At 40.8% G+C, this 22,102-nt stretch overlaps 1 protein-coding gene across 1 annotated transcript; it reads left to right on the forward strand.

Annotated features, from left to right (window-relative positions):
* Positions 1 to 12,983: 12,983 nt before the first annotated feature.
* Positions 12,984 to 15,122, forward strand: LOC129681445 (F-box only protein 34-like; the record flags this gene model as incomplete). The annotated part of the gene is made up of 1 exon (XM_055613360.1): positions 12,984 to 15,122. A coding segment is annotated over one exon (2,139 nt), but the record flags the coding sequence as incomplete, so codon positions are not given.
* Between the last annotated feature and the right edge of the window lie 6,980 nt (positions 15,123 to 22,102).

Raw genomic sequence — 22,102 nt, forward strand, 5'->3', positions numbered from 1 at the left:
AATTTCTGAAGGAAACAGGCTAAATCAGTGTTGCATTTGCAGCTTACAGTCACTCTTACTGTCTTTGTGACATAGTACACACTGGCATTTGGTTGGTTGGTTGGTTGGTTGGTTGGTTGGTTGGTTGGTTGGTTGGTTGGTTTTTCAAGATATAGTTTCTCTGTATACCCTTAGCCGTCCTGGACTCTCTTGGGAGGCTGGCCTCTGCCTCCCAAGTGCTGGGATTAAAAGCATGAGACACCGCACCCAGCATGGTGAGGTCTTTGGTCCTTCTGAGATTCTTTCATACATGATATATGGAGGACTGTAACAAACACAAGGAGGTAGGTGTCCTAAAGGTTATGTGTTGCTTAAGTTGGGGCTGAAACTGCCACCCACACTTCATTCCATATAGATAAAAATCCTGAGTCCGTGCCCCAGCCCAACCCAGTGACATTTAGGAATGCCCAGGGTATTCCCTCTTACCCAGTGAAATAATGCTTTAGGGATGTGTTAGCTCAGTTCTGACCCTCCAGTATCTGCCTGTCAGGGAGTTGTTCATCTTACTACCAACCTTCTAGAAACCAGTGCTCCTTATCTATCCACCCTTCCCTTTCACCCTCCCTGCTCAACCACCAAAGACAGAGTGACATACATATTTTCACATCTGATTTTATTATCACCACCATGAAAACTATCATGTGGTGGCATTTGACTTGCACATCATTGACCATGGCTCAGCTGCCAGACCTATGGGATGTTGTTTCTTAAATCTTCAACTGTGCCTTGAATCTGGGAGCTGGCCAGGTCCTCAGCACAATTGTGGGTGCTCTCCGGGCAGGGTTGAGTTGCCTCCATTATATTCTTGTTAGAATCCACATTCATTTGTTCATCAATGACCGACGGCAAGGCTGTTTTGCTAGCCTCCTTAGGAATTCCCATTTTAGTGGATTTCTTAGCAGCCTTCCTCCTCGTAGTCCTTGGCAGAGATTGCTTCCCCTTCCGGGTGCTCTGAAAGGACCACACATTAAAGTCACATGGGCACTGATCTGAGTAAAGATAAATAGTATGAGGAGTTGGATGAAAGGGGGCAGAATTAGAATAGGGGTTTATAGCTGGCCAGAGAAAGCTTTTGGGGAGGGGATGGTTGTAGAAAGGAGGAAATGAGCTTAGGTTGGGTCCTCTCACCTTTACAGCACTTCTGAGACAAGGGAAGCGATGAGCCTCCTGAGCAGTGGACTTGAGTTGACAGGTAGTCTTGCGCTTCTTTCTCGGCTTGGTCTTTGCAATGGATGGTGATGCTGCTGCTTTGGCACTAGGCCCCACGGGTTTTGTAGCCACCCTTCTCATGTTGAAGTTCGGGAGGCAACTGGTCCCAGAGCGCTGGGCAGCCGCTTATATAGCCTACCAGGACAATGGAGGGCCACACCCCTTAGTCCTGATTGGTCACCTTAGCTGTGACCTCACAAAGCCCTACCTCTGACCACTTTGAGGATGAAGGGAGTCCAGAGCAGGCTGCCTGAGAACCCCAGATATGCCTTTCACATCTGGAAGTGAGGCCTTCACACCCTGACAAAGGGGAGACAATATGCTAGAACTAAGTCTGGCTGGAAATGGGAGGCTTTACTTAAACCTCTGCAAGAGAAATTTCTTATGCTTCCCTTCCTTCTTCATATACCAGTTAGACTGTGGTGAGAGAATTTTGAGAGAGTTTGTTAGTTCAAACTCATTAAATTAACCCCTGCTCTGAACTTTTACCCTTAGTCTTCTGATAGTATTTTAGATATTATACCTAATCATTATGCAAAGTAATAGGGCCTTATGATGAGTACATTGGCATAGGTATCATCTATAAACAGCAACAGCAAAAATATGTGTCCCATAAAGACATCTCCTGACTAAGAACACAGCAAAAATCATGTATCCTATATTGACATCACTTTACCTATTACAATTTGTCACCTAAAACTGCCTATTTTTTTTATTTCATTAGTCAACATTTATTTGATACACAGCATGTTTTCAGCTCCACTAAAATATTCCTCTTCCTTGGCCTGTAAGTCAATATACTTCAATCCATCCCTGTGACCAATGTCTTGCTGGTCCATGATAGTTTACATGACTCAGGGCACTTCTAAAACATTTGAGTTTAGGACCACAGACTGAGAGCCATCCATCAAAGTCCTTGGCTCATAAGTTGTCATCATTGTCACTGCCTTGTACTTCTTTGTTTTTTACTTTTTTTAGCATTTAAAAATTTATTTATTGCAGTTTATTCACTTGGTATACCAACTATAACCCCTCCCTCATCTACTCCTAATTCTTCTCTCCCTCTCTTCCTCCCATGCATTTCCCCCAGTCCACTGATAGGGGAGGTCCTCCTCCCCTTCCATCTGATCCTAGTCTATCAGGTCTCATCAGGAATGGCTGCATTCGTGTCCTCCTCGTACAGCTGTACTCCCTTAAGGGGGAGGTGATCAAAGAGACAACCACTGAGTCCATGTCAGAGACAGTACCTGTTCTCCTTACCAGGGAACCCACTTGGAGACTGATCTGCTATGAGCTACATCTATGCAGGGGTTCTAGGTTATATCCATGAATGGTCCTTGTTTGGAATATCAGTCTCAGAACAGACCCCTGGGCCAAGATTTTTTTAGTTCTGCTGCTGTCCTTTTGGAACTCCTGTCCCCTTCAGGTCTTTCATCTCTCCCTTTTTTCATAAGATTCCCTGCACTCTGCCCAAAGTTTTTCTTTGAGTCTCAGCATCTGCTTTAATACCCTGCTAGGTAGAGTCTTTCAGAGGCTCTCTGTATTAGGCTTCTGTTCTGTTTCCCATTTTTTCCCTCTTTCAATGTCTGTCCCATTTGCCTTTCTGAATGAGGATAGAGCATCTTAGCCAGGGTACTCCTTCTTGATTAGTTTCTTTAGGTGTACAGATTTTAGTATGATGATCCTATATTATATGTCTAACATCCACTTACAAGTGAGTATATACCATGTGTGTCTTTCTGGTTCTAGGATACCTCACTCAGGATGATCTTTTTTCTAGTTCACACCATTTGCCTGCAAATTTCATGATTTCCTTGTTTTAAATTGCTAAATAGTATTCCATTGTGTAAATGTACCACAATTTCTGTATCTATTCCTCCAATGAGTGACATCTGGCTTGTTTCTAGATTGTGGCTAGAAACTCAGAATAGCTAAAAGATGTTCTGGAGGCATCTCCATCCCTGACCTTAAGCTGCACTATAGAGAAACAGTAATAAAAACTGCATGGTCTTGGCATAGAATCAGACTGGTGGATCAACGGAATAGAATAGAAGACCCAGAAATAAACCCCCATACTTACGGATACATGTTTTTTGACAAAAAAGTCAAAACTATAAAATGGAAAAAAACATAGCATTTTTAACAAATGGTGCTGATCTAACTGGATATCTATGTAGAAAAATGCAAATAGATCCGTACTTATTACCCTGCACAAAACTAAAGTCCAAGTGGATCAAATACTGCAACATAAAACCAGACACACTAAATCTGTTAGAAGAAAAAGTGGGGGAAAGCCTTGAACTCGGTGCCAGGGGAAACAATTTCTTGAACAGAACACCAACAGCACAGGCTCTAAGAGCAACAATCAATAAATGGGACCTCATGATACTGAAAACTTTTCTAAAGCAAAGGACACTGTCATCAGAACAAAACGACAGCCTAAAAACTGGGAAAGAATCTTCACTAACACTATATCTGACAGAGGGTTAATATCAAGAATATATAAAGAACTCAAGAAGTTAAACAGGAACAAATCAAGTAATCCAACTTAAAAAATGGGATACAGAGCTAAACAGAGAATTCTCAACAGAGGTATATTGAATGGCAGAGAAGCACTTAAAGAAATGCTCAACATCCTTAGTCATCAGGGAAATGCAAATCAAAACAACCTTGAGAGTTCACCTTACACCCATCAGAATGGCTAAAAACACCAATTGAGAGGCAAGTGTTCAAATATATAAGTTTATAGACTTCTCATTCAAACTACTACACTTCATTCTGTACACCCCAATAAAAAACAGTATTATATATTTTCTTTTTTTTAACAAGTGAGAATCTGTTTTATTATTATTATTATCATTATGTTAAAGACAGAACATTTTTGAAAACAGATTTCTGGGATGTTTCATTCTCACATAATTTTGTAAACAGTGTATACTATAGTATTTCTTCCCCAAATCACAGAGTAAGAAGTTGCACCTTAAAAAAAAAATTCATATGATCATATTAGTTTTATCTTATTTTCTTTTTTAAATTTTTATTTAACTTTTATTAATTACACTTTATTCATTTTGTATCCCCCCATAAGCTCCTCCCTCCTCCCCTCCCGATCCCACCCTCCCTCCCCTTTCTGCATGCATGCCCCTCCCCAAATCCACTGATAAGGGAGGTTCTCCTCTCCTTTCTGATCTTAGTCTATCAGTTCTCATCAAAAGTAGTTGCATTGTCCTCTTCTGTGGCCTGGTAAGGCTGCTCCCCCCTCAGGGGAAGGTGATCAAAGAGCAGGCCAATCAGATTATGTTAGAGGCAGTCCCTCTTCCCATTACTATGTAACCCACTTGGACACTACAATACCATAGAGTAAATATTACTATTAAAAGAGGGAGGAATTGGGACATTGTGGAGAAATACTAGACCAAAGTGAGACCAAAGCCCAGCAGAGCAAACTCATGTCCACAGCACAAGTATGGAAATCAAAAGAAGATTTATGGGAATTGGTGCTATCCTCATACTCTAGGATCTGGGCTCTGAATTCAGGTCATAGAGTTTGGTGGCAGGTACTATGACTCACTGAGCTATCTCTCAATCCTATGTTATGTTCTTATGAATTCTCATTTTGTCATTTTTTTCCATTTTGCAGATGGTTTCATAGGTGTCCATATGTCAAGTCAAATTATATACTATTAATATTAGTTTAAGTGTACTTTATTGTGTCTATCATAGCTCAAAAAAGATGCTAAAAGCACAAAATATATTCAATACTAATACAAAGTGTGAAAAAAAACGCTCTCAAAATTAAAATAATTAACAGATTAGTGTAATCAAATTGAACACAAAGCAGGAAATATTTTATGCCCTTCCTGAGTAAAACATCTTCTAAGTATAATCAGGAAATTAACCACAGTTAATGACAGTTAGAAAAACAGCATAGCACAAATTTATTTTATTGAGTGTTTGTATATATATCACGACATTGAAAAAAAAAAAAAAAAACAACTAATATTTGTTAAACCCCCAAATCTTAAAAAGCATGGTTTGAGAGTAGCATATCTTACTGGGGATCAGAAAACTGTTTTTGAATCACATCAGAATCACTGCTGCTTTGATGGTTGAGGGGTAGGAGGGCCTGTGCTTTTAATCCCAGCACTCTGGAAACAGAGCTAAGTAAATCTTTGTGATTTCAAGGCCATTATGGTATATGTTGTGAGTTTCAGGCCAGTGAGGGTTACACAGTGAAATTACCCCTTAGAAAAGGAAGAGGAGAAGGAAAGAAGAAAGAGAAGGAGGGAGGGGAGAGGAAGGGAAGAAGGAAAGACGAAAGGAAGGAAGGAAGGATGGAAGGAAGGAAGGAAGGAAGGAAGGAAGGAAGGAAGGAAGGAAGGAAGGAAGGAAGGATGAAAAGAGAGAGAGAGAGAGAGAGAGAGAGAGAGATGAAGAATTTGGAAAGAGAACTCTGGTATGAAAGATAGCCATAGGTTGACAAATGAAAAGCTCAGTGCTAAGCATGCTTCTAGGATGAGGATTTATGCTCATGTAAGCTAAGTCCAGTCAAGCTATTATATATATATATTAATATATATATTAATATATATATTATATATTATATGTTGTCTATATAGTATATAAATACACAATAATATACATAATAGTATATATAATAGTATATACATCTATATAATATATAATTTATAGTATAATAATATAGTATATAATCTATATAATGTAGTTGGGGAGGCCTAGGATGAAACTATCTCCTGAACATGACAGGACAACTACACCCATGAACTCAATTAGCTGTGGCTGTTTGCACAAGAACAAGCCAGTCAACCTTACAGCATGGATGGGGGAAAGGCACATGAACCCCCACCCCTACTTAAGGAGCTAGTGGCAGTTGATAGCAGTTGATGGGGAGAATCAATTACCTTTATGGACATGGTTCATGATAGATTGACAAGACTTAAGCAGATTGTGCCATATCCAATGTAGATATGGAGTAGCTTTAATTGGACCCTGTGGGCTATAATAAAATAAAAGGACATGAAGGGAGACATAGGAGACAATTTAGGAGTAATTGGGGGTGGGATTAATATGATTGAATTACATTTCATAGATTTTTTAAATAAGGAAACTATTTTTGTAACAGAAAATCAAGAATGTATGCAAACAAAACAGTGTGGTCTAATAATTCCTGCAGTTGGTATAATACTTACAATCTTTATATTGTCCAGTGCTTTTAAAGTAAATACTGAAAATTAGAATAATAATTTTTTTCCTTGAAAACAGTTTAACTCAAGGAAAGCTTTTGCTTAAATTAAATAATATGGAGAACTGTTTCTATCAAATATTTGTATATTTTCATTTGTAGTTTGTTTCATTTGCTTAAACAAAATTTTACCTTATATGTACAAAGTGACAAAATGAGAATTCATTACAGTGAGTTATGGTGCCTATCCCCAAACTATATAACCTGAATTCAAAGCCGAGAGTGTGAAGAGAGAAACAATTCTCACAAATTCTCTTCTATTTCCACACTTGTGCTGTGGACATGATCACACACATGTATTGCACACTTACACACACACAATTTAAGGAAAAAAGAAATTTACATTACATATTCCGTTTTCTTTATTTTTCAATTACATACATAAGTACTGTATCATTTCTCCCTTTTGTTCCCTCTAACTCTTCCCATGTCCTCCTAATCCCTCTGAAATTCATAGCCTCTTTTTTAATGATTGATACATTTTACATGCATTTATGCATACATAACAATGTATATGTATATATGAATACTGCCTAATGAGTTTATTTGGTGTTGCTTATACAAGTATGTGTTTAGGGCTGACCACTTGAGATTGGATGGACCATTCCTGGTTCATCTTGGAGAAGACACGTTTTCCCACACTTAGCAGTCATTAATTTCCTGTAGCTATTCATCTGTGTCTGGGGGCTTTTAAGATTCCTCTTACTGATACTGGTGTGTCACCTGGTGTTGTCATTGTGTGGGTCTTGTTTTAGTGACCATATTTTTTGAGATTTTATGAATACAGCTTCTCTCTCATATGGAGAAGAAGCCATTGTTGCAACAGATCTCCTGGTTCTCTGACTATTAGAATATCCTCCCCCAGCCCTTGGCAATATTCCCTGAACTTTAGATATAGGCACTCCACAGTCAAGTTGTCCTCTGTTTTTTAATCAGTTGTGGCTTTCTGTAATGATCTCTGTCTGCTGGAAAGAGAAACTTCTTTGAAGAGGAGTAAGGGCTACACTTATCTATAGATGTAAATACTTAGAATGTAGCTAGAAATTATTGGCTAAGGAAATTGGCAATAGTAGCTTCTACTCTGGGGTTCAAGATCTTAATGGAAACTGGTAGTTGGCTAGATGTGCAGTACCAAGCATGAAATCCTTTTTTTTTTTTTTTAGGCTGACTTAATTCCAATTAGAGGCCTGTTTTTTACCTCCAAAATATAAGCACCACTACTGAATCCTTGGGTATATCTTGTCACACTTGCCATTGCTGTGGTTCATAGGTGTCACAGTTTGTTGATTGCTTTGGATGCTAACAGGTCATTTCTTATTCAGTTCCTGTAATTCCTGTGTGTAGTATCTTCAGCAATAGGATCTTATCTACAGATTCTGGGAGGCAAGCAAATACAATAGCAACAGTCTATATTATTTTGGAAGCCCCTTCAACAACCTTGACCTCAAGGGGAAAGTTTCATATTTGCTTGCTTCAAAAGAGTTATAGACCAAAAGAGTTATAGACTAACAAGATCCCAAGCAAATATGAAACTTTCCCCTTGAGGTCTTCCACCTCCTTGGTTAGGATTATTCCTAGATACTTTTGAAGCTATTGTGAATGAGAGTTTTTACATAATCTCAGCCAGTATGTACTGGTGTATAGAAAGACTATTAGTTTCTGTGACTTTATTTTTTATCCTGTCACTTTGTTGAAAGTGTTGATCATTTGAAGACAGTTCTTGGATTAAAGGTATGTGATAGGGCTTATCCATACTAAACAAGGAACAGGGTTTTACAGTTCACAATTTTGGAGTTCAAAATGGAGTCATATAATTTGCAACAAAGAACAACAAAAAAATAACAGCAATCAACAATCAGTGGTCATCGAAATATCTCAATATCAGTGGTCTCAATTCTTCAATTAAAAGATATAAACTAACAGAATAGATATGAAAACAAGATCTGTTCTATCCATGAAATAAAATAAAATAATAGTGCATAAGATCTGAAATTGAAAATAAAATCAATAAAGAAAAACCCAAACTGAGGGCATTCTAGAATAGAAAAATTATGGAAATAGAACAGAACTATAGAGTAAAGCTTCATAAACAGAATACAAGAGATGAAAGATTTAACTTCAGGAATTGAAAATATAGAAGAAATGGGTACATATGTCAAAGAAAATGTTAAGTTTATCCTTCTGCTGCATCCATGAAACACATTTCAACATCAAGGATAGACATTACCTCATAGTAAAGGATTAGAAAAATGTATTCCAAGTAAATGAACTCAAGAAGTAAGCTAGTGTAGCCATTTTAATATCTAACTAAATAGACTTATAGCCAAAACTAATTAAAAGAAATAGAGAGGGACACTACATATTCATCAAAGGAAAAATCCACCAAGATTGTAAAGAGATGGCTCAGTGGTTAAGAGCACTGGCTGCTCCTCTAGAGGACCACAGTTCAATTCTCAGCACACACATGGAAGCTCACAACTGTCTGTTACTCCAGTTACAGGCATCCATTGAACCAGGCATGCATGTGGTGCATATATCTATACAGGCAAGCAAAATATCCATACAAGTAAAATAAATAGATTTTAAAGAATTCACCAAGATGACATTTCAGTTCTACCATTTATGCCCCAAACACAAGGGTAGGATTGTATGAAAAAATATCTACTTTCAATAAAAGAAAAAAAAATAAAAAGAAAAAAATGATCAACTGGATGAGGCAAATAGTTTTTATATCCAAGTAATTATTTATTATTATTATTATTATTGTTGTTGTTGTTGTTCTGCCCAACAAGCTTATTTCTTTACGTCCTTATTATGTTAGTAAGCTTTCTATAATGTTAACAAATTACTTGAGATACTCAATTTAAGAAGATGCATCACAGTTTAGGAGGTATTAGTACATGGTGACTTGGCCATTTACTGTTGGGCTTATAATGAGGCAGCACATGTGCTATGTGAAACAAGGAAGACACAGAAAGTATTATCTCATTTGATATGGAATCTAAGAGAGCCGAACTCACAGAAAAGGGTAGTTACCTGGGAAGGAAATGAGAGAAGCATGGGAAAATGTTGGCCAAAACCACAAAGATTCTGTTAGGACAATTAAAATCTAGAGCGCTCTTATCTTCATGGTGACCACAGTCAACAAACTGCATTTGAAAACTGCTAAGGAAATAGAACTAAGGAGTTCTCAAGACAGATATAATGCAAAAAAATGGATACATTTGTCAAAGAAAATGTTAAGTTTATCCTTCTGCTGCATCCATGAAACACACGTCAACATCAAGGATAGGCATTACCTCATAGTAAAGGGTTAGAAAAATGTATTCCAAGCAAATGGACTCAAGAAGCAAGCTAGTGCAAGCTAGGTGATGATTATGTTAATTTGCTTTACCCAATCATTTTGCAATGTATACATATACTGAAGCATTTCACTGAATATTGCAAATATATACATTTTAGTTTATCAATTATGTGTTAAAACTAGAGACATTTAGAGAGAGAGAGAGAGAGAGAGAATATACAAAGGTCAGACTGAAGTAAAGAAAATGTTGAAAATGATCTGAAAGACAAAAATATGGTAATAGTGTTGCCAGGGCCTAGAAACAGGGCAATCGGTGGAAGGCTGAATCCACTCAAAACTGTATAGAGACAAAAGCACATCCATAAAGGATATTGTTATCTCCTGAAAGAATGCACTCAGAAGGAGATACAACCCCGTGTAAGCTTTCAGAAAATGATTTCTGGAAATTAAGATAACTCATAGCTTTGTGTTTACTAGCTCACTTTAAAAAGAACATTATGGAAGAATTTATGACAAAGCATTATCTCAAAAATAATTTTTTATGATTTCCCTAGTTGGTGAGAAACCATAATTGCCCAACTGGCCCCTTAATCTATATGACATTTTTATGACAATTAAAACACCACCCCAAGAGGGTCTTTTGCTGCAGTCACATTTTATTAGGCTAGCAAAGGATAACAAAGCAGAATAAATTATACAACTCAGATTATATTTAAAACACTAATATATATATATATATATATATATAATAACTATGCTTAGAAAATACATTGGGCTTTGTTGTCAATGAAACATAATTAATCACACAGGTCTTTAATATCTGATTATAGTTTTCTCTAAGTATTTCTTTCTTTAAACCATGGTTAACAAGATTCATTTTCCGTAAGATAATGAAAATTTTAATAACAACTGAACTCATTTTATGTGATTTGCTCTGACCCTTGAGATAGTTATACATAAATAAACCTAGCTCCATTCAAAACAAAAATGCATGTCTTTTTGTGGAGGCTCCAGCTTTTGTCTCTTTTATTTCTTAGGGAACTTGGAGCTATGAACTTGTATAGACATAGGGCCAGTGACTACAACACTTAAAGCTGAATGACTTTAAACAAGTTGCCTAAGTTTTAAATGCATCCATTTCCTCATTTTATAAAACCAAATGAACAAACCAGTGTGAAGGATTAATCTCAGTAAAGCACATAGCCCAGTAGGTGACCCATGGCAAATACTAAAGAATCAGTAAAAGAAGCGACCTCCAGGTTGTAGATGTTGAAAGCATCACAGGGTCAGTCATGCTGAAGCTTCACTTCTCTGTGCCCATGACCTGTAAGGACATCTGAGGCTTCAAGAAGATGGGAGAAGTGAAATTCAACACTGACCTGCCAAATAAGTTTTATATACAATCTGGGCATAGTGTTGATATTTATCTGGCAATCTGAACAAAATCAGAAAAGCTACTTTCCTATCTCTTCTCCAGGTAGCAATGATATGGATGCCTGGCATTCCAGATAAACTGAAAAAGAAAGAATGGTTATCTGGTCCTCACATAGATGCCATCCTGCTTAGTCCTGTTCAGCCATGGAGTTCCAGCAGCAGAGAGAAACAAACCATCCCTTGACTGCCTTCTCATAGCTTCCATGCAATATAATCAAGCTGTATTGGTTACAAAACAAATTTTAAAATAAAAATAATAGAAAATTGTCCTATTTTCTCTGAAATAACTATTTGTTTTCTAAAAGCTCCCTGCCAGTTGATCTACTTTGCCTATTTGCATTTATTATTTTTCTTCAATACCAACTTTTCCATAGACATTCTTCCCCATTAAGTGACATCCCTAGATGGCAATTTTTCAAGCAATGTGACTTTTTCATGTTTCTTCACATACAGTTCTTTTCTACAAAGCAGGAACAGTGTCAGTTATTTGCTATACTATCATGAGATCAGACATTTTCAGACTGTACAGTAGCTCTGCTATATAGCTTTGCTGTTGAATACAACCCCCACCCCAAGCTTTAGAATGTAATCTCAGACCCATCCCTAGTTCCACTGGAGTATAATTCTCAAAGTCAAAGTCCTAAAACCTGTATTTTTCAAAAATTCCCCAGGCAGTTATTATACAGATGGCCCATAGTCATACATTTGACTCCAGTAGTAAGGAAGGTTTATAATCAGTGTGTTCCCCACTTATAATCCAGAAGTATTTTTAATACTTTTCTAGACCGTCTCAACTTCACATTTTCAGAGAGAAATGTATAGTAAATATACAAAACCCAAGGAAATACAAGGAAGGCACCTTCAACACATTTTAATGAACTACATTCAATTTTATTAATCTTCAGTCTAATATCATATTTTCTTCCCATTTTCAGATTCAGATAATCTTTCCAAATAAATGACATCCCTACATGGCAATTTTTCACATAATGTGACTTTTCACTTTTCTTCTCAAATTTCTTTTCTAACTAGCAGGCACACTGACAATAGAAATTGTACTCCAGAGCGCGGCGGGTGCCCGGGCCCCGAGGGGGGTGAGCCGAGCTAGGCCTCCGCGGATGGGCTGAATGCGGGGCCCGGGGTAGGGTGAGGGTCCGCGGTGAGGGGTTCCCCGGCGCAGGTGAAAGGCGCGTCTCCTCCACCCTTCCCGGGCCCCCCCCCCCCCGGCGTGTGAGCCCGCGGCACTGAGGTCACAGTTCCCAGGGCTCTGCATCCCTGTGATATCAGGACTCTGCTGAGAGAGACCGTGATGGCGACCTTGGCGTGCGGAAGGCCGGGAAGACCCGCAGGGGAGAAAAAGGAAGTTCTGTCCTAGCAGATTTGAACCGTAAATTGTGAGATCTTGGCTTTGCACAGTTTGAATGTAACAATTGTCAAGCTTTCAAGAGATAGCAGAGCTGCATGGAAGCTGCTGGGCTGTGCTGACCTGCTTGGGCTGTTCCAGCAGATAGACCCCTTCACCTTTTTCTTCCTTCTTGAGTCTGGTTCAGAAAGGTCACCCTTGTGAAAGAGTCCTTAGATCCTGAAGGGGTCACGACCCGCCAGGCATTCATGCCTCCCCTTCTGCAGATCTGAGCAGCCATCTTGTTGCCATCCACTGAGAGGAGCCATTCTTCATGCAGATGCTGAAGCCATAAATTTGAAGATCCTTGATGCTTCTCCTCCACCCTCTGACTGGCATCTGTTATACACCTGAAGCCACACTGGAGACTCCAGAAGAAAGAGCACCCTCTCAAAGTCAGCCGGGACACACTAAGAACGCCTACGAGCCACCAAAACACTGTCCATGATGAAAAGGGCAAAGCTAACTACATGAAACCACCTGTCTTCCCTTCAGCCTCCTTTGTCAAAACAGCATCTAGAAAACCTTTTGGGATCCTTTCTCCAAATGTTCTATGCAGTATGAGTGGGAAGAACCCTGTGGAGAACAGCTTGAATGTTAAAGTCAAAAAGAATGTGCTGCCTGCAACAGTGCACCAGAGTGAGGAAGAAGGACTGCCTGGGAGCTGGGGTATTGTCAAGCCTGGAAATACAAAGGAGAAAATTGCATTCTTTGCAGCCCACCAGTGTAGCAATAGGATAGGATCTATGAAAATAAAAAGTTCCTGGGATATTGATGGGAGCGCTACTAAAAGAAGGAAAAAATCAGGGGATCTTAAGAAAGCCAAGGTACAGTTAGAAATGATTAGAGAGATCAACAGCCAGTGCTACCAGCCGGAGCCATTTACATGTGGCATTGAGCACTGTTCTGTGCATTATGTGAGTGACAGTGGGGACAGTGTCTGTAGTGGGAAGCTTCTGTCAGTGATACAGATGGTTGCCTTTCTTGAGCAGAGAGCCACTGCTCTCCTAGCTATCTGTGTGAAAAACTGCACAAATCCACCTGCCATTGTGAAGATTTCTGGCCAGTCCCGAGGTGTGCCACCTGCACCAGAGCCCTTCTCTGATCCAGGAACTTGTGAAGAACCCACGGAAAGAGAAAATCCTGAGTCTGGCAGATCACAGAGTGAACCAGTCCGAGTCCTTGACATGGTAGCCAGGTTGGAGTCTGAGTGCCTAAAGCATCAGGGCCAGCGAGAACCTGGGAGCTTGTCACGGAATAACAGTTTCCGGCGAAGTGTGGGCAGGGTGTTGCTCACGAATGGCTCTCAGGCCAGTGACAAAAGTGAAAAGGGGTCTGCAGACACACCCAGTACCCAGGTGCACCCCACACAGTCGGTGTCTGAGGGAGCAGGACCGTCAGAAACTGACCGTTCTGCAGGGGACCAGGCCTGGGATAGTACCTCTCAAACCTGTTCCTCATTGCCAGTAGGCATGAGCTTCCACAAGGACAGCACAGAATTAGAGCCAAGTCAGCAGACAACTGTGGAGAACTCCAACCGGAACGACATAGAAATGACAGATGAATTTGAGAGATTGCCCTTTTCTCCTCATACCTGTCTCCAAGCCACCAAATTGCCCACAGATGCTATCAGTTGTATGAGTAAAGAGTGTGTAGCGCTCCCAAAGCACCATGCTGATCAGAGAAAAGAACCTTTGTCTATCAGCATTGCCGTGTGCACGGTGGAGAGGGAGCAGCCTTCTGCTAGAGACTCCCTTGAAGAGCCTCTTCCTGGCATGTTGTTTTGGCTGTCACCTGGACGGGACCAGCAAGAGTGCTCCCAGCTGAATGAACACACAGCACAAGAGGCTTCAGAGGCCAGTAAGCCACAAGATGCTGCTGAGGGCAACAGCGCATGTGAGGAGAAAGATGGTTCTGTGGAGCCACTCATCCCAGCAGCCCCCGGGGGGGAAAGTACATTACCGGTGCTTGAGGTGTCCAGCTGGAAGAAGCCCGTGTCTCAGCATTTCCTGGAGACAAGGTTTAAAATCCAGCAGCTCCTGGAGCCTCAGCAGTACATGATATGCCTGCCTCACCACATCATGGTGAAAATCTTCAGGTTACTCCCCACCCTGAGTTTAGCGATTCTTAAATGTACCTGCCGCTACTTTAAGTCCCTCATTGAATACTACAACATCAGGCCAGCAGATTCTCGGGGGGTCCAAGATCCTCGCTATAGAGAAGACCCTTGCAAGCAATGCAAGAAAAAGTATGTGAAAGGGGATGTGTCCCTGTGTCGGTGGCATCCCAAACCCTATTGCCAGGCATTGCCATATGGGCCTGGGTACTGGATGTGCTGCCACCAGTCTCAGAAGGGCTTTCCCAGCTGTAAGCTAGGCCTTCATGACAATCACTGGTTACCTGCCTATCACAGCTTTGACCGGACGATCCATAAGAAAGCAAGAGGGAGCGAGACGGAAGAGGAGTACTGATGTCCACGGGAGAGAAGGGACTGTGAAACGCCTCAACCCTTAGGTGTGTGCGGCCTCATCCCCAGCTGTTCAGGACTCTGCTCCGCTCAGACTGCCGTTACTCAGGCTTTTATCTGTTTACCAGCTGTTCAATAAATTAGCTCCATGCTTGTCTATAGTGGTGCCTCACATTTAACCCACCCAGCTGTGAAGAACTCTGCCCATTTTCCTCCATTTGGACACTGAGAGGTCACCAGGGAGCCCCCACAAGAGGATCCTGCAACGTCCCAGCACTGGCTCTGTATCTGAAGTGAGTGAAATGAAGAAACCTTTGAGAATTATGCCTAAAAAATGAAAAAAAAAGAAATGTAGGCACCTTACCTTAGACCTTGTATGCTTGATGCTGTGAGAATGTTTGGTGATGGGTCTGCTCTGTGGTGTTTACAGTGTATATAATGGTTGTGTTTCATAGGGCTGTGAAAGTGCACAGTGAACCCAGCGGCTTGACCTGCAAGTGAGTGCTTTGGCCCCTCTGTAAATAATGTGATTAAAATCCAGTATTGTATATTATGGACAGCTGACTAAACATATCAGACAATATCATATAATAGATTAAAATGTTGTGTATCCAAAATAAAATTGTACTCCAAAGAAAGATTGAACAAGGTGTGCCACTAAAAGCCAGTGTCCACAATCCAGCAGAAGATAAGCAACCATGTATGGGGGACCAGTTGTAACTCACTAAAAGCAGCCTGTTCTCACTAGAAAGGACTTGGCAGCTCTAGTACCCCTTCTTCTTAGGCCATCTTGGATTCCTAGGAGGTCAAGCACAATGATAAAATAAAGTCACACTCTTTTTATTTTTCTGACTCCCACATTTTTATTCTTTATTCTGTTCCCCCAGTGTTTAAGGAGAAGGCTTGAGAATTTTCCCAAGGTAAGTAATAATAACCATTCAGTGAGAAATTTACCCTTTTTCTGTGTTTCAATTAACAGTGATCCTAAAATATAGTATCACTGTTCCATTTTAAAAATCAAGAAAGAGCAAAATTAGTAAAAGGCCCAAAAAAACATATAGAGTAGCCTTCTGTAGGATACTGGCACCCATCTCCTACAGGGATGTTTTGAAAAACAGTAAGTTTGGAGATGTTTACTCTGCCTGCCTTTTCATTGCCCAGATTCAAATATCAACCATTCTAAAATACTAACACTATTTTGTGGTGGAAAGATTCTTAGAGACCATAGATTTTTTGAAGATACTGATTAAGTGTTTTTGCAAAAAGAGAACATAGAAAGGACAGACAGAGGTAAGAATGGAAAGGAGGGAAATAAGGAATGAGGTAAAGAAGAAGGGATTGGGAGAGAGGAAGAGAAAAAGTGATAGGGGGGTTAAAAAGAAAAGAAGAAAAGAAAGGAGAGGAAAGGGGAAGACGGCAATATATTAGTGATGGTAACAAAGCAACCAGAGACAGTAGAGCCATTCAAACATATACCTGTGTGTTACTTGTTTTAAATGGTTGTGTCCTATGAGAAAATATCTTGTCTGATTTCTTGAGCCACAATCAAATTTGTGATGCTTTTCTTCTCTTAAGAATTGAGTATGCAGCAATGAAAAGCAAGGAAATCATGAAATTTGCAGGTAAATTGTGGGATCTGGAAAGAATCATCCTGAGTGAGCTATCTCAGAAGCAGAAAGACACACACGGTATATACTCACTTATATGGACATATAATATAGGATAAACCTACTAAAATCTGTACACCTAAAGAAACTATTCAAGAGGGAGGACTCTGGCTAAAATGTTCAATCCCCACTGCAAAATGCAAAGAGGATGGACACCAGAAGAAGAAAAAAACAGGAAACAACTTAGGAGCCTCCCACAGAGGGCCTCTGAAAGGCTCTGCTCTGCAAGGTATCAAAGCAGATGTTGAGACTTATGGCCAAACTTTGGGCAGAATGCAGGGAATCTTATGAAAGAAGTGGGAAATTATAGTAAGATCTGGAGGGGAAAGGAGGTCCACAAAGAGAGCAACAGAACCAAAATTATGAACACAGGGATCTTTCCTGAGACTCATACTCCAACCAAGTATCACGAATGGAGAGAACCTAGAACCCCTGCACAGATGTACCCCATGGCAGTTCAGTGTCCAAGTGGGTTCCATAGTAATAGGAACAGGGACTGTCTCTGACATGAACTGATTGGCCTGCTTTTTAATTACCTCCCCCTGAGGGGGGAGCAGCCTTACCAGGCCACAGAGGAAGACAATGCAGCCACTCCTGATGAGACTTAACAGACTAGGATCAGAAGGAAGAAAAAGAAACCCTCCCCTACCAGTGGACTTGGGGAGGGGAGTGTGTGGAAAAAGGGGAAGAAGGGAGGGATTGGGAGGGGAGGAGGGAAGGAACTAGAGGGGGGATACAAAGTAAATACAGTATAATTTCAATAAATAAATAAATAAATAGATAAATAAATAATTTTGCAAACACACACACACACACACAAAGAGAATTGAGTACATTCCAATAAATCCAGGATAAATTGGAAATATTATCATAAGTGCATTGGATATCCTGAACCTGCCAAAAATCCTATAAAGCAATAATGCACATTGAACAGTATGAGTTGTTTCCTCTTGGTTACCATGGGACTGTTTGGAACCTGTGAATTACAGCCATTTCTCAGCATGACAAGAAATGAAAGATTATGATTTACATAATTAGCATCAAAGTTCAACCTTCAAAATGTAGTTTCTATTGAAGGCTTATCACTTTCAAACCATTATAAAGTCAAAACATTGAAAGTCAAACCATCCTCTATTGGAGACCATGTGCATGGCTATAAATATAGATAGAGATACACAGATAGGTAGATAGTTATGGATGATAAATAGATAGATGATATATAGATACTGAATATACACAAATAATTTGGAATCTGAATAAAAACTTATGTTTATTTTGTTAATAATATAGGAACTAGGGGGGCAAGATGGCGGCGCTGGGAGAGCACTGTGTCTCAGAGGCGGGACAACACTTTCCGTGCAGCAACCAGGAGACTGAACTCTGGGCCCTAAAACTACAGCGATCATGTTTCTCAGGTGAGGGGAGACTCCCACGGCATGGGAATTGGTCAGGTCCACTCTCGACTGCCCAGCCAGAACCCGGAAGAGAACCCGGCTAACACGGGCTTTGGGTCTCCGGGCTGGAGCTGCAAGCCTGCGTGTTCCGATCACTTTCCCAGGCTGATTGGTGGGCACAAGGGTGCCAGAGACTAGGAGTCCCAGTCGCAAGAAAACCCAAAGGGGAAGGAAAGTTGCAAGACTGATCATGGGTCACCCAGTCTTTCCCTAAAAGGTCTCGCTGACCTTGGGTACCCGAAAACATCACAACTGAGCTCCCACTGCACACGGAGAGCAGCTTATCGCCCAGCTCAAAATCCCTACTCTCTCTTCGGAGGAGGCAGGAGGCGTCCAGCAGAATCTGCCACAGACAACACTGTCTGTACCCCAACCCGAGATCGGGGCTGAGAAAACCCAATCCTTTCAGACACTCCCCCAAACGCCACCATAACACTGCCGCAGAGGAGTGGAAGGATAAAGAGGTGCACAACAGCTTCACAGTGCCAGGACCCCAGAGCTGCTGGCTGCTCCTAGCAAACAAACTTCAGCTCGGGATCTGGGACTGTGCTCATTCCACATGTCCTGAGACTTTCCTGGGTCTAGTGCAATAAGGTCTAGCACCAAGCAATAACACCAGCAGCCGCCCCCCCCGACCCCTGGCAGAGAAACCCCCGGCTCAGGATCGGACTGAGAAATAACAACCCCTTCTGGCACTTCCCTGAGAGCACCACCCTAAGCTTTCATTAGAGGAGGGGAAGGTCAGAGAGGAAGGACAGAGAGGCAGCCTGCCAAGGACACAGCACCCCCTCTCCAGCTCACCCAGCAGCCCCTAGCAGAGAAACCCAAGCTCTGGATCTGAGGACACTCAACCTTACCTGGTACTCTCTCAGGATCAGCAAACATAGGTTCTACCACCAGGCTTCTTCTGGCAGAGAGATCTGGGCCCGGGATCTCAGATTGAGAACACTCAACCAAACTCTTTCTGGCGCTACCCCAGGACCAGTCAACATAACCCCTCCTGGCAGAGGGAAAGGACAGAGAGGCAGCACACAGGAAAGGTGGACACCGAGTCCTGTGGCCACAGTGCCACAGAGCTGACTGTTAGCCTACCCGCACATTTTCCACAGCAGGACCAAATCAGAGAGTAGAGAGCAAGGGGAACCCCTGTGCATTCCAACTGGTCCTGCGAGAGAGTGAGTGAGCCTTCTAGGGAGAGTTTGCCCCAGACCCAGGGCCTATCAACAGAAGCAACCAGACGAGATCCCTGCTACCCACACCCCTAGTGTGGGCATCATAGGGATACTTAGGATAGCGACCCCAACATTGAAGCCTCTGCCTTGTGGGTCCACCAGTGTAATCCAGGCAAACAATCCCTGGATCTCAGACAGAACTGCATAATAGTGGCCTGCAGGCCACTGCAATAGTCAGAGAATCCACGAATGCACACTAAACCCACTAAAAGTGCATGCGAATAATGCCAGCGTCACATTCCTTACTTAGGCAAAACTGAAACCACAACGTACACTCCCAAACCAGTGAACCTCTCTCATCTTCCTGAAAAAACAGTCCAGAAAACAGAAAGAGACTATCATAGCCCGAACTACAAACTCGAAGAACAAATAGTGAGGGTTATAAATAACCAGATGGCTAGAGGAAGATGTAAGAACACACCCAACAAAAATCAGGACACAATGACCTCACCAGCAACCCAACAAAACAATGGACACTTAAATTCACTAGATATACAAGAAAATGACCTCAAAACTATGTTTCTCCAGCTATTAAGAGGCCCATAAAGATGAAATGAACAAAGCCCTCAGAGAAATAGCCAAAGAAATCGAGATGAACCAGAGGAAATGACCAAGAAAATTGAGGCAAACAAAGAAGAAATGCACAAAGCTCTCAAACAAATGTCCACACTAATGAAGGCAAATAAAGAAGAAATAAACAAAGCTCTCAGAGAAATACAGGCAATTATACCCAAAGAAGTAGAGGCACAATTAGTGATACATAGAGAGGAAACAGACAAAAAAATAGAAGCAGTCATTGAAAAGCAGGACTCCACATTCAAACAGATGAAGGAAATGGTGCATGACATGAAAACAGAATTAGAATCAATAAAGAAAACACAAATAGATAAAAACCTGGAGCTGGAGAACATAGAGAAAAGATCAGAAACTACAAAGGTAAGCATCACCAACAGAATACAAGAGATGGAAGAAAGAATCTCAGGAGCCGAAGATACACTTGCGGAAATTGACAAGTCTCTCAAAGAAAAAATAAAAGTTCCAAACACAAAACATTCAAGAAATCAAGGACACCATGAAAAGACAAAATCTAAGAATAATAGGAGTACAAGAAAAAGAAGACATCAGGCTCAAAGGTCCGGAAAATATTTTTATTTCTTTGTTTATTTTTAATTTTTTTATTTTTTTTGAATTTTATTTTTTTCTTATCAGTTACATTTTATTAACTCTGTATCCCAGCTGTGTCCTGATCCCTCATTCCCTCCCAGTCCCTCCCTCCCTCCCTCCTCTCCACCGTGCCCCTTGCCAAGTCCACTGATAGGGGGGACCTACTCCCCATTCATCTGATCCTGTTTTATCAGGTAGCTTCAGGACTGGCTGCAAAGCTCTCCTCTGTGGCCTAACAGGACTGCTCCCCCCTTGAAGGGTGGGGAGGCCAAAGAGCCAGTCATTGAGTTTCTGTTAGAAATAGTCCTTGTTCCCCTCACTATGGGAAACCAATTGGTTACTGAGCTACCACGGGCTACATCCAAGCAGAGGTTCTAGGTTATATCCATACATGGTCCTTGGTTGAATGTCAGTCTCAGAAAAGACCCTGTGCCCAGATATACTTGGTCCCTGTGGAGCTCCTATCCTTTCTCCATCAGACTAACTCCCCTTCTGAGAGCATTTGAAAGACTCTAACTAGCAGTCTTTTCAAAGCAAAGACTCATGACCAAACCTTTGGCAGAGTACAGGGAATCAAAAGAAAGAATGGAAAATATTTTTAAGAAAATTATAGAAGAAAACTTTCCCAACTTAAAGAAGGAAATGTCCTTAAACATACAAGAGGCCTACAGAACACCAAGTAAACTAGACCAGGAAAGAAATTCTTCATGTCACATCATAGTCAAAACACTGAACCTACAAAACAAAGAAAAAATTCTAAAAGCAGCAAGGGAAAAAGGCCAAGTAACATATGAAGGTAGACCTATCAGAATCACACCAGATTTCTCAACAGAAACTATGAAAGCCAGAAGGGTCTGGACAGAAATCATACAGTCCTTAAGGGACCACAGATTCCAACCCAGACTACTACACCCAGCAAAACTTTCAGTCAACATAGACGTAGAATTCAAAATTTTCCATGACAAAACCAAATTTAAACAATATCTACATAGTAACCCAGCTCTACAGAAGTTACTAGAAGGGAAACTCCAAACCAAAGAAAATAACTACATCTAAGGAAACAGAGGAAATAGATAACTACACACACACAAAAAAAAAAGAATACAAGCAATGAAACTCTGTGACACCACCAACCCCACATCAAAAGTAAGTAACAATTGTTGGTCACTAGTATCTATCAGCAACGGACTCAACTCCCCAATAAAAAGACACAGACTAACAGAATGGTTGCGGAAACAGGATCCAACATTCTGTTGCATCCAAAAAACACAACTATGCAACAAAGATAAACACTACTTCAGAGTACAAGGCTGGAAAAATGTTTTTCAACAAATGGTTCCAGAAAACAAGCTGGAATAACCATCCTAATATCTAATAAAATAGACTTTCAACCCAAGTTAATCAAAAAAAGATAAGGAGGGCCACTATATTCTCATCAAAGGAAAAATCTACCAAGAGGACATCACA

Source organism: Psammomys obesus, unplaced genomic scaffold (genome assembly GCF_907164565.1).
Source record: "Psammomys obesus unplaced genomic scaffold, mPsaObe1.curated_primary_1811, whole genome shotgun sequence".
NCBI classification, from domain to species: domain Eukaryota; kingdom Metazoa; phylum Chordata; class Mammalia; order Rodentia; family Muridae; genus Psammomys; species Psammomys obesus.